This window comes from Euleptes europaea, chromosome 1 (genome assembly GCF_029931775.1).
Source record: "Euleptes europaea isolate rEulEur1 chromosome 1, rEulEur1.hap1, whole genome shotgun sequence".
NCBI lineage: Eukaryota > Metazoa > Chordata > Lepidosauria > Squamata > Sphaerodactylidae > Euleptes > Euleptes europaea.
Genome location: NC_079312.1, coordinates 172,857,877 through 172,870,576, shown reverse-complemented (window position 1 = coordinate 172,870,576; position 12,700 = coordinate 172,857,877). Strand labels below are relative to the sequence as shown.

General features: G+C 43.1%; 1 protein-coding gene across 1 annotated transcript; it reads left to right on the top strand.

The window, feature by feature from the left end:
- The first annotated feature begins 10 nt into the window (after positions 1-10).
- MVB12A (multivesicular body subunit 12A) lies at positions 11-12,366 on the top strand. The gene is made up of 9 exons (XM_056849609.1): positions 11-82; positions 6,286-6,384; positions 6,473-6,569; positions 8,761-8,887; positions 8,977-9,093; positions 11,038-11,147; positions 11,438-11,502; positions 12,013-12,069; positions 12,304-12,366. The coding sequence occupies exons 1-9, from the start codon at positions 11-13 to the stop codon at positions 12,364-12,366; spliced, it is 807 nt and encodes a 268-aa protein (XP_056705587.1).
- The last annotated feature ends 334 nt before the right edge of the window (positions 12,367-12,700 follow it).

The following is a 12,700-nucleotide window of genomic DNA, read 5'->3' as shown; positions in this document are numbered from 1 at the left end:
CGAAGCCGCCATGAGCCACACTCCGCTCACCGGGCTGGGCTGGACCTCCGCCGCCAACGTGGCACCCGCCGGCTGGACTGCGGTGAGAGGAAGCGAGCGGCGGGAAAAAAAACCCCTTCCCTGACCAGAAACCCCAACACCGAGGGGGGGAGGGGCCCCCTTCCCCTCACCCCCCCCCAAAAAAGGGCGGGAAATGTAAAGACCGGTTTCCAGCAAGGAGTTGGACAGACGGGGAGGGGGGGGGGACTCCAACAAGCCCCGTTTATTTCCCTCCTATCCCGTCCCTTTCCTCCTTGGCAAAACTTCGTTCGCCATTACTCAAGTTCTCCCTATAAAAAGGGGGATATAAAGAGAAGAGAATTGTAAAATAAGTGTACAGTAACGATAAGTAGCATAATGATAAGTAGTATAATGCGTGTGTGTGTGTGTGTTAAGTGCCGTCAAGTCGCTTCCGACTCATGGCGACCCTATAAATCAAAGTCCTCCAAAATGCCCTATCTTTGACAGTCTTGCTCAGATCTTGCAAACTGAGGGCTGTGGCTTCCTTTACTGAGTCAATCCACCTCTTGTTGGGTCTTCCTCTTTTCCTGCTGCCCTCAACTTTTCCTAGCATGATGGTCTTTTCCAGTGACTTTTGTCTTCTCATAATGTGACCAAAATACGATAGCCTCAGTTTAGTCATTTTAGCTTCTAGGGTCAGTTCAGGCTTGATTTGATCTATAACCCACTGATTTGTTTTTTTGGCAGTCCACGGTATCCGTAACACTCTCCTCCAACACCACATTTCAAAGGAATCTATTTTCTTCCTATCAGCTTTCTTCACTGTCCAGCTTTCACACCCATCCATAGTAATAGGGAATACGATGGCATGAATTAATCTAGTCTTGGTGGCCAGTGACACATTCTTACACTTCAAAATCTTTTCTAGCTCCTTCATGGCTGCCCTTCCCAGTCTCGATCTCCTTCTGATTTCTTGGCTGCAGTCTCCCTTTTGGTTGATGGTGGAGCCAAGGAATAGAAAGTCTTCAACAATTTCAATTTCCTCATTGTCAACCTTAAAGTTGTGTAATTCTCCTGTAGTCATTACTTTCGTTTTCTTTTGTTTTCTTGATGTTCAGCTGTTTAATATAAAATAATGATAAGTGATATACTATACATAGAGGAATCAGTGTTTTTTTTAAATGTCAGCAAGATTTACATATATTAAGGAACAGGGCTCTCTAAACTTTGACACTAGCTGTTATATATTTTCTTTTGGTTAAGAGAATTGCCGTATAAATGAAACTTGCCATGCAATAACTCTATGCCTTTTCCCATCCATTCGCTATATATAAATGTGTACAGGTGAATAACTTGCATAGATTTGATTTGATCAGCAATGCTGATTCTGTGACCTTAGGCAGATGATGAGAGGGAGGGCATCTTGGCCATCTTCTGGACACTGGGTGTGTGAAGGGGACGTAGTTGTGAGTTTCCTGCGTTGTGCAGGGGGTTGGACTAGATGACCCTGGTGGTCCCTTCCAACTTTATGGTTCTATGATTCTATGAATGAGCCTCAAAGCTGGTGTATATGCAGACTCTCTTCTAGGTTAATAACAACAAGTTTGTAGTTTTAATCATTTTTTTTAGATGTCATGCTGGATGACATATAAAATTCTGTAAGTACTTATTTTATATGATGTCCAGCATATACTGAGTATTAAGTTTAGCTTTGCAGTTAACTTGCTTGGGGTGGGGGAGAGAACAATTATATATATTTCCCGCCCATATAAGATTTATTTATAATAATAATAATTCAAACCTTTATTGGCATAGAGATAAGATTTATTTACTACGATATTCATCATTCTATACTATCTAACCTTAATATTTGCTCAAGGTAGTGGGTAAAGAACTTGTTTAAGGAATGAATATTGATTATGTATGTAGAGAGTGTGTTGTATGTGGTGTCAAATATTTTATGTTTGGAAAAAAATATAGGATTATATAAATAAGTGATAGCATTGCTCTGCTCTAGTTAAACGTCACCTGGAGTACTGTGTTCAGTTTTGGGTGTGTGTGTGTGTGTTAAGTGCTGTCAAGTCTCTTCCCACTCCTGGCGACCCTATTAATCAGTGTCCTCCAAAACGACGTCGTCTTCTTCCTCTTCTCTCCTCCTCCTTCTTATTTTATATAGTGGGGTATAGCCTTGCTCAGGTCTTGCAAATGGTGGGTCGTGGCTTCCTTTTTAGAGTCAATCCATCTCCTGTTGGGTCTTCCTCTTTTCCCGCTGCCTTCAACTTTTCCTAGTATGATTGTCTTTTCCAGTGACTCTTGTCTTCTCATAATGTGACCAAAGTACAACAGCCTCAGTTGAGTCATTTTAGCTTCTAGGGTCAGTTCAGGCTTGATTTGATCGATAACCCACTGATTTGTTTTTTTGGCGGTCCAGGGTATCCATAACACTCTCTTCCAACACATTTCAGAGGAATCTTATTTTCTTCTCCCTTTCAATAAGGGTATATAGATAAGTGATGACATTGCTTTACTCTGCTCTAGTTAGACTTCAACTGGAATATTGTGTTCAGTTTTGGGCACTGCAGTTTAAGAAGGGTGTAGACAAGCTGGAACGTGTCCAGAGGAGGGCAACAAAGATGGTGAAGGGTCTGGAGACCAAGTCCTATGAGGAAAGGTGGAAGGTATGCTTAGCCTGGAGAGGAGACGACTGAGAGGTGATATGATAAACATCTTCAAGTACTTGAAGCGCTGTCATATAGAGCAGAGATTCCCAACCTGGGGTACATGTACAGCCCAGGGGTACAAACCAGGACATTTAGGGTACGTGGAAAAAATTGAATAACGGCAGGAAAGGGAATTTAAAATAACAGCAACTATATTAATTACGAACAATTTGGTAATATGAGGGGTATAATTCTATGGAAATGGTCTGCCAAGGGGTACGCAAGTGAAAAAAGGTCAGCAACCACTATATAGAGGATGGTGTGGAGTTGTTTTCTGTTGCCCCGGAAGGTCGGACCAGAACTGACAGGTTGAAATTAAATCAAAAGAGTTTCCGGCTAAACATTAGGAAGAACTTCCTGACAGAGCAGTTCCTCAGTGGAACAGGTTTCCTCGGGAGGTGGTGGGCTCTCCTCCTTTGGAGGTTTTTGAGCAGAGGCTAGATGGCCATCTGACAGCAAGGCTGATTCTATGACTCACTGTGAATTTAGGCAGATCGTGACGGGTCAGTACTCTGCACTTGTGGCCCTTTTCTATATGCCCAAGGTAATCACCACTTTTGGAAGGCATTTTCTTCCAGGCCAGATTGGCCCAGGGATCCTGGAGGTTTTTGGGCATGAAGCAGGGGTCACTGGGAAGTGGAGGGGTGGGAGGGAGCTGGTTGCATTTTCTTGCATTGTGCAAGGGGTTGGTCTAGATGACCCTCAAGGTACCTTCAGGTTCTTTGTTTCTATATAGGTATGTATAGATGGGTCACTGGGTTGGTATGTAGCCGCAAAGCCAAATAGGAGCCCGGTGACAACTCGGAGGATAGCATACAAATGACGTGTAGGAGATAAGTACATGGGTGCATTTGAAGAAGTGTGCTCTGACTTAGAAAAGCTGATGCTGGAATAAGTTTTATTAAGTGCAGGCCCTGCTGGATAATATGTGACATATCTTTATGGCTGCCAAGCTGTTTGGCAAACAAGCAGGCTTAGAATCTTGGAAGGATACAGTCAGGCAGTAAATTATGCTATCTCTAAATAAGTGCAGGGTAAAACTGATGTTTTAAAGCCCATCCTTGAATTCAACTGCATTATATCTCCTTCATAAATTAAAAACAAAATTAACGTATCACTTTTTCTAGTGCTTCCTTTAAAAACCGTTACTAATGAAAGCAGAAGCCAAAATGTTTAACTAAGGATTTTTTAAACTCTCTTTGGTTCTCCCCTTGTATGCACAAGTTATTTTTTGAAAAGTTAAAAATATTGAAGTTAAATACTAGAGTAGTGAAAAGGATGATAGCAAATTTGCTAGTCTCGTTCTCCTTTCACTGCTAGCAGGAGTTTAGACGGGTTAGGAGGATTCCAGCCCCCATAATATGTTTTTTGGCAGCAGTAGATAGTGAGGACTGAGAAGTGCTTGACTATAGAAAAAAGGCAGTGAGTTGAGAAGTGCCCCTAAATTCAGATTTAGCCACAAACTTTGTAGAAGAGTTAGTTTTTATACTTTGCTTTTCTCTACCTTTAAGGAGACTCAAAGCGGCGTACTTTTCCCTTCCCACAACAGACACCTTTTGAAGTAGATGGGGCTGAGAGAGTTCTGAGAGGGCTGCGACTGGGCCTAAGGTTACCCAGCAGGCTTCATGTGGAGGAGTGGAGAATCAAACCTGATCCTCTAGATTAGATTCTGCCGCTTTTAACCACAACGCCACACTGGCTCTCAATTTAGAATGACTCTGGGCAAAATATTATCTCCTCAGCACAGTGGTGCAGTCAAACTGGCCTACCTTAGACTATTGTTGTGAGAACTACTGAGATAATATATATATGGGATATTTTGAATGCTTGACATGAATGCTACACATATGCTAAGTACCATTATTTACTGTCTTGAGGGGCATTCCACTGAGACCGTGGGTGATCAAGGCTTATGAAAGGTCTGGAGAGCAAGTCCTATGAGGAAAGGTTGAAGGAGCTGGGTATGTTTAGCCTGAGGACTGAGAGGGGATATGATAACCATCTTCAAGTACTTGAAGGGCTGTCATATAGAGGATGGTGCCGAGTTGTTTTCTGTTGCCCCAGAAGGTTGGACCAGAACCAACGGGTTGAAATTAAATCAAAAGAGTTTCCGTCTAGCCATTAGGAAGAATTTTCTACAGAGCAGTTCCTCAGTGGAACAGGCTTCCTCGGGAGGTGGTACGTGCTCCTTCCCTGGAGGTTTTAAAGCAGAGGCTAGATGGCCATCTGTCAGCAATGCTGATTCTATGACCTTAGGCGATTCATGAGAGGGAGGACATCTTGGCCATTTTCTGGGCATGGAGTAGAGGTCACTGGGGTTGTGGTGGGGAGGTAGTTGTGAATGTCCTGCATTGTGCAGGGGGTTGGACTAGATGACCCTGGTGATCCCTTCCGATTCTATGAAAGGAACATAACTGGACTGGACAGCCTTTAGCCCATACTCGTAGCTTTATCTATTTAATACATTTTAAATTCTAGCATACATCTTTCTCCCTTCCATTTAATTGTCACTACAACACTGTCAGGAAGATTAGGCTGAGACAGAGAGCGTGACTGGCCCAGGGTCACCCAGCAAGCTTTATGGCAGAGTACGATTTGAACATTAATATATCATGTTATGTCAATAAGGCAGAGTTCCCCAACATATTGCCCAAGGGTATCATGGCACTTGGTGCCTGTGAAATGTTTCAGAAAGTGGGTGGAACGATTTCAAGGCAGGGCTAGGTATTGGCTGCCCGCATTCAAATTCATGAAAACCCTTCTTCCTAATATATCTTTAGTTCTTGTATGTATATTCCACCTCTCTTTTCTGCTCCCTCTTCTGTTACAGCTCCTAAGTTCTTGTCTAGGAGGGCAAATTAAACTAACCTTGGGTTTACAACTGAGTTAAGCTGATGACAGTCAGTTATGACTTTTGGGCGAATGATCCCTGTGCCAGTTTCATTCATCACCAGCTGTATGCAAATTGCTATGAGGCACCAGACCATTGCTGGAGCATGTCCAACTCCAAAACTGGTTTGACTGCAATGTCCCTGGTTTGCTCATTCAATTCCTTCTTGCTTCCTGGTGTTCTTATCTAGCTTCCAAGATACTAAAAGACTGTTGACAGGTCTGCTTCCTGCCCTTCCCATAGTTTCCATATTTCATCATCTGCTTCTATCATTTGCAGTTTAATAACCTGCTGTTGTTGAATTCAAGGGGTGGATATTCTTAAAATGTAGAGTAGCTTTTTAATGCTCTGTGTGTCGTCTTAATTTAACTTGGGAAAACAATATATTCTCAAACTTTTACTGAGGGGGTTAATTGCCCCACATGAGACCCAGATATTCTGAATCCAGATCTACGAATCAGACACATAACACGAGAAGTATGTTTTTTCCTCTCAACTACTACCACAAGCCAGTTTCCAAGGCCTCCTGCTGGCTTTCTATGCGCCTTCTGGCAATATTTGTTCAGAACATAAGGGGAAAATCCGAGAACATCAGTTAATTTTAGACTCTAACTGAGCAGGATGGTGCTTTCCTCCCTGTTGTTTCATAAGAACCTTGTTCTCTCTCTCTTGTAGATCACAACCACCGTGGAGGGAGCATATGCAAACTTTGGAAAGGGATTTGCACAGAAGTCTGGTTACTACCTATGCTTTACTTCAGCTATAAACAGTGAGGTAAGGAGGATGCCCGGCTGGCTGAGCAGGCTTGTGCCTCGGTAACTTTGTGCAAATGTTAGACTTAGTGGAGTCTGCTTCTTTTCAGAACCCCACAGGAGATGTAATATCTGACGTGGTGATCCTGAGTGACAAATCTCCGCTGCCTTCTGGATATATTTATGTTAAAGAATTTTTAGATCCAAGTAAGTCCATCTTGTAGGGCATAGTTTTTTTAAAAAATAGTCTGTATCTTATGATGATGAGTCTGCAGTGGAAACTAACATAAAAATGATTTCTCATGTTCACACTTGTTAGCGCCCATTTGGTCAACAGCACATAGTATTATGATGACTAAGCTGTAATGGTAATGCATTGTACAGTGATAACCACTGATATTAATTTAAACATGTTAGATCAAAGCCTAAGTCACAAAATGCAAACAGAACATGAACCCAGCTATGCTTACAGGCTTGGAAAGCGCACTGAGAGTCCTTTAACTTTTCGTCCTGAAGGCAGGATGCTGTATATTTAAAAGCATCTGATGAACATCTGTTTAAAATGTCAAGAGGTTGCTACATGAGAAACTTTGTTTCCCAACCAGACTGTGGATCTCCTGATCAGAAACTCTTCTGCCAGTCTCTGCTTCCAGTCCAGTTAATAGAATGATATTTACAGAGTAAAACAGAATACAGCAGCTCAAATGACCATGGCATGTTAACTGAAGAGTGAGTGTCTTGAGAGATCATAATAATGGCCAAGAGTTGCTCCCATGCTAATCAGATTAGTATGGGTTCCATGTTGGGGAGCCCTGCCTTATTGGCGTAACATGCCAATCCCCCCCCCAATTTTCTCAGCAAGCCCATTCTGTAGGGTGGGAGCACAATAGCTTGGGTTCTGATAGATGCCAGGCTTACGTGTCAACCTGAAGACCATGGCTGGGGACATGTGGGGAGAGGTGGTCCTTTAGATGTATGGTTCCAGTGCCAGGAAGGGCTTTAAAGGTCATAACCAGCATGGTGTAGTGGTTAAGAGCAGTGGTTTGGAGCGGTGGAGTCTGATCTGGAGAACTGGGTTTGATTCCCCACTCCTCCACATGAGCGGTGGAGGCAAATCTGGTGAACTGGATTTCTTTTCCCCACTCCTCCACATGAGGCCTGCTGGGTGACCTTGGGCTAGTCATAGCTCTCTCAGCCCCACCTACCTCACAGAGTGTCTGTTGTGGGGAAAGGAAGGTGATTGTAAGCCGGTTTGAGTCTCCCTAAAATGGTAGAGAAAGTCGGCATATAAAAACCAACTCTCTTCTCCTCCTCCTTCTAGTTCTTCTTCTTTAGCTCGGGGCTGTCAAGTTAATATGCCATGAAACAAATTTCAGAATATACTTGAAGGTGTACTTTGGGTAATGGAAGTTAAATAGGAAATATCAGTTCCTATTGAAAGAGGGCTTGTTGCACAAGCACCCCATTCTGGCTGGCTTTCTGTGACCCTCCTTGTACAGGGCATCTGTAAATTTGATTAGTGTAGAACAGGGCTTTAGAGTGGAATAGGAGTGGTGTTGATCATTGCACATGCTAGTTTAGCGCAGGAGGCCCAGAAATTTACTTCATTTAAAGTGAACATTAGCATTTTCAAGATGATGACAAAAACCAATAGATTGCAAATGAAACATGTAAATTATGCTAACAATGTTTTCACTTCTGCTAACTAGTATATACAGTTACAAGCAGTCCTGTGGCCTGACCTGGATGGGCCAGGCTAGCCTGATCTTATCAGTTCTCAGAAGCTAAGCAGGGTTGGCCCTGGATAGTACTTGGATGGGAAACCACCAGGGAAGTCCATGGTTGCTACACAGAGGCAGGCAGTGGCAAACCTCCAACCACACCTGTTTGTTTCTTGCCTTGGAAACCCTACAGGGCTGCTGTAAGTCAGTCGCAACTTGGCAGCAAAATAAAAAGAGACATATAGACATTAGGAAAAAAGATGTCTAGACATTAGGAAGAATTTTCTAACAGAGCGGTTCCTCAGTGGAACAGGCTTCCTCGAGAGGTGGTAAGCTCTCCTTCCCTGGAGGTTTTTGAGAAGAGGTTAGATGTCACCAATGCTGATTCTATGACCTTAGGCAGATCATGAGAGGGAGGGCATCTTGGCCATCTTCTGGGCATGGAGTAGGGGTCACTGGGGGTGTGGGGGGGAGGTAGTTGTGAATGTCCTGCATTGACCCTGGTGGTCCCTTCCAATTCTATGATTCTATGAAATGCAAGCCTGTCCTACCTTCGGCCCCATTGATTTAACTTTCCCTTGGATAAATAACATGGTTCTTTTTGCTGAGGAAGGTAGGCGTTCCCTATCAATTGGATGCCAGTTGAGCGGACTTCCCCTTTTTACCTCCTGCTGTAGAAAGTTCCATCTCTAAGAAGAAAAGGCTATGTGTGAAGCTGATCCCATTGGGAGCCGCAGAGCTAGCTGTGTTAGAGATCCTGGTGAGCAGCAAGAGCAAAGTGCTCCCGAACTACATGCGAATAGGGTGAGGCACTTTCGTTGTCTTTATATTCATTGTTCTCGTGTCAGCCACAGCTGAGATGGTATTACAAAGCATCCGTTTCTCCTGCTTAGGGAAATGAGCGGCTTTGCTCTGTGGTGTAAAAAGGATCACGTCCACAAGCCCAAACCCCTCCCCAAGCCACGGAAGATCAACCTAGAGATGAAGCAACTTTCACTAGAGCCAGATAAGTAAGTTTCAAACGTTTCCATTGTATTTTAGGCTCCACCCAACGTTTGCATATACCTGTTGCTTGTGCTCACTCCAGGTGATGGACTTTGACCCTTCCTTTCTCTAGCAACACCTGCTCTTTCCAGTAGAAAACTGCAAAAACTGGAGGCCCATTATGGAGCACTCCATCTCCTGCCAAATGTTAATTCAGAATGTCCTCTCAGATAGTTGCACAGTTCACTACAAATGGTTGGAGGGTTAGGCCTTTGTTCATACAATAAAGTTATTAAACAATCATACTGTAGTGCTACTTAGCAAGCTTAAGTATGCTTGAGCTTGTAATATACACACACATGCTAATTCCTGGCTTCTGGTCTGGAGAGGGGATGTTGTTGCCTGCCAGAGTTCCTCAGGCCACGCAGATAAACACAAGCCCAAATATTCCTTTCTTTATTTGCATAGTGGTAGCAGCAGAGGGAAATTGTTCCCAGCTTTGACTTCTCTATCTGTGCAGCAGGAAGTAAAGGTCACCTTGTTGCCAGTTTTGAACTGAGAATGCCTGTCATTCCTCACCTATGTGGTATGGCTGCATTTACTCAGTGGTAGAGCATCTGCCTGTCATGCAGAAGGTCTCAGGTTAAATCCCCGGCATCTCCAGTTAAAGGGACTAGGCAAGTAGGTAATGTGAAAGACATCTGCTTGAGACCCTGAAGAGCCACTGCCAGTCTGAGTAGACAATACTGACTTTCATGGACCTTGATGGTCTTGTTCAGTATAAGGCAGCTTCATGTGTTCATGTGTACTTCCAGCCTTCCAAACTTTCTTTTCCAGGTCCATTCTCCTTTAGCTTCCTTCATATCTGCAAAACAATTGGTTGCCTTTAACTCTTTGAATTAATAAGAACTGGTTGCTGACAGAAGCAAGTTTTACACATGAACAGAATAGAAACTTAGAGGATGCCTGCTTAAAATGCACCCCACTATCTGGTGCTGTGTCACGTAGCTGCTGCCATATTGTTGTACTGCTACCCACATATTATCACAGCTGCTTTAATTTCTTGCTAGTATGGGTTAAATCCTACCAGCATTCCACTGCACCATGTGGAGGCTGCAGCAAGGAGTGCCATTGGCAAGATTGCCCTTTCCCCTTCTTCATCAGCTGCAAAGTGGTAGGAATCCAGCTCTGACTTGTATCAGAGCATTGTACAAACAGAATTAAACCTCATCCAGTAGTAGAAATTTGAGGCCGAGTGTAGGAGAGGGCTGCAATGCATCTTCCATCTTTGCATCCTGGCAACACCTTGGCTTGTTATGCCCCACAAATTCAAGCTCTGTGCTAAGGACACCAAATTGTCTTGTGTTGCTTTATGGAAGCTTACTCAATTGTGCAGTAGAAAAGAGCAAGAGTCCAGTAGCACTTTCAAGACTTAACAAAATTTCTTGGAGGGTATGAGCTTTCATGAGCCACAGCCCACTTCTTCAAATGGGGTATCTGAAGAAAGGAGCTGTGGCTCACAAAAGCTCATACCCTGCCATAAATTTTGTTAGTCTTTAAAGTGCTACTGGACTCTTGCTCTTTTTTACTGCTAGTGACAGACTAACACAGCTACCCATCATGATCTATCAATTGCTGTGTTTTGTTTTATAACTGGATGTTTTGGAGGTTAGTGACAAGCAGAGATATTTAGATGGTTGGTGGGGGGAGATGGAAGGAGCCCCAGGAGAGTGAAAAGAAGCTATCTTCTAAAACACTGGAGCCTTTTCCCTTGCCTGCACGTGTTCAAATATACAGCCACAAATGAGGGTGACAAAAATGCTACAGAGATTCTGAGAAATCCAAATTGTGTGCTAGAGAACAAACTTTGTAGTGGAACTCCTGAACAGTTCTGTCATATCACCCGTAGAATGTAGCTCCTTACATCATGTAAGATTGCTCTGAAATGCTTGTCAATTTAATTCTTGCAGTAAAGATACCCCACCAGAAAAGCCTCCACCTCCCTTTGGCCCCAAAAGACAAGCTACCCTTAAGCGCCATGAGTCCATATACGAGAGTTCAAATGTCTATGCCATTTCAGGTAGGTATCATCCTAAATTCTAAGAGTTGAAGCTGTAATAAGATGAGTTCATTGCTCTGTCTGCTGCCTTCTTGACACATCTCCCTCTTATGCTATATTTTGTAAATGGATGAATTCTTGTTCCTAAAATAATGCATGCCCTCAGTCTTTCCTTTCCTCATTTTTGGGATGTCAACTTTTGAAAGAAAATGGCAGTATATGCATAGAAAGTGTTGCAGCGGACGTACAAGTTGAGACCTAATATATATATTAAAACATTGATTATAAACTTAAATATTTCCCCCCCTTAGCCATGGACGGGGTACCCTTTGCTCTGCACCCCAAATTTGAGAACAGCATCAGTAGTAGCACTAATGTAAGTACTCAGTGGTGTTTTATTGTTTTGGAGTGGGAAGGTGGTATAGAACAAAGCTTAAACTGGGTCGCGACCCCATATGGGGTCGCATAACTGAATGTGGAAGTTGCAAAAAAATTGGCAATATAAAATAGGTATACAAATCAAACATTTACTGATATATATATATATACCTATATACTGGGGGTCGCGTAAAAACGTCTCCGGCAAAAAAGGTTCATGAGTGGAAAAAGTTTTAAGAAGCCCTAGTATAGAACATGGCAAGATTTCACCAGAGGGCTTCTACTGGGAGTTTTTCATCAAAGAGTTTACTTTCTCAGCTGCCTGCTTTGTTTCTTTACCAGTAGTTCACCCAACTAAGGGTAGGTAATCAGAAGCCCTATTTCCAAAACACAATAGGCATGTAACTGGTTTGGAAACCATGTGTTTTAACTGTGGAAATAAGGGGACAATAGAACGAGCTTATGGATTCTTGGTGTAAGATATTACTGTGTTTTTTTCCTCTTCCAGGCCTCTTCATTCTTTAAAGACGTGCACATTAAATCTCTCACTGACATTGAGAAAGAGGTAAGCAGTAGCTGAATTGATCAGTAATTTACACAAAGCTGACTTTAGTCTCTCTGCCCCACTGTTGTCTGAGCAGAAGCAGATCGATAGTCTTTCCTCACCCTGCTTCCTGTAGACTGAGCTTGAGATTTCCTACATACAAAGATTGTGTTCTGCCAGTGTGGGACAGCCCCCTCCATAGGTTGGCATGCTGGACCTGCTGGTTCATAAAGGCTGTTTGTTTTCTGCTTTCAGTACAACTACGGTTTTGTAGTGGAAAGAACAGCAGCTGCCAGACTCCCTCCTACCATCTCGTAGCAAGTTTCTTCTGAAAAATGTAATGAACGCTTCCCCCCCATCAAGGCACTCCGGGCCCAGAACAGTCAACAAATGCTGTAGCTGACGTGACGGAAGCGCTTTTCTAAAAAGCAGGAGCTCTCTGAGGGGGCTGCTTTAGATGCTGAAGCTTGCAAATACGACTTTGCCTGTGAGATGCTAACAGGGTATCCGTGCATTACAGTTTGCTACAGGTACAAGCCAAATATATTTTGTATACGTGCTCCCAGCATGGGCGTGCTATATAGATTTCTATGCAAAGCACTTTTTTAAAAAAATACAAAACTTACTGTGTGGACAACACTATCATCTGTAC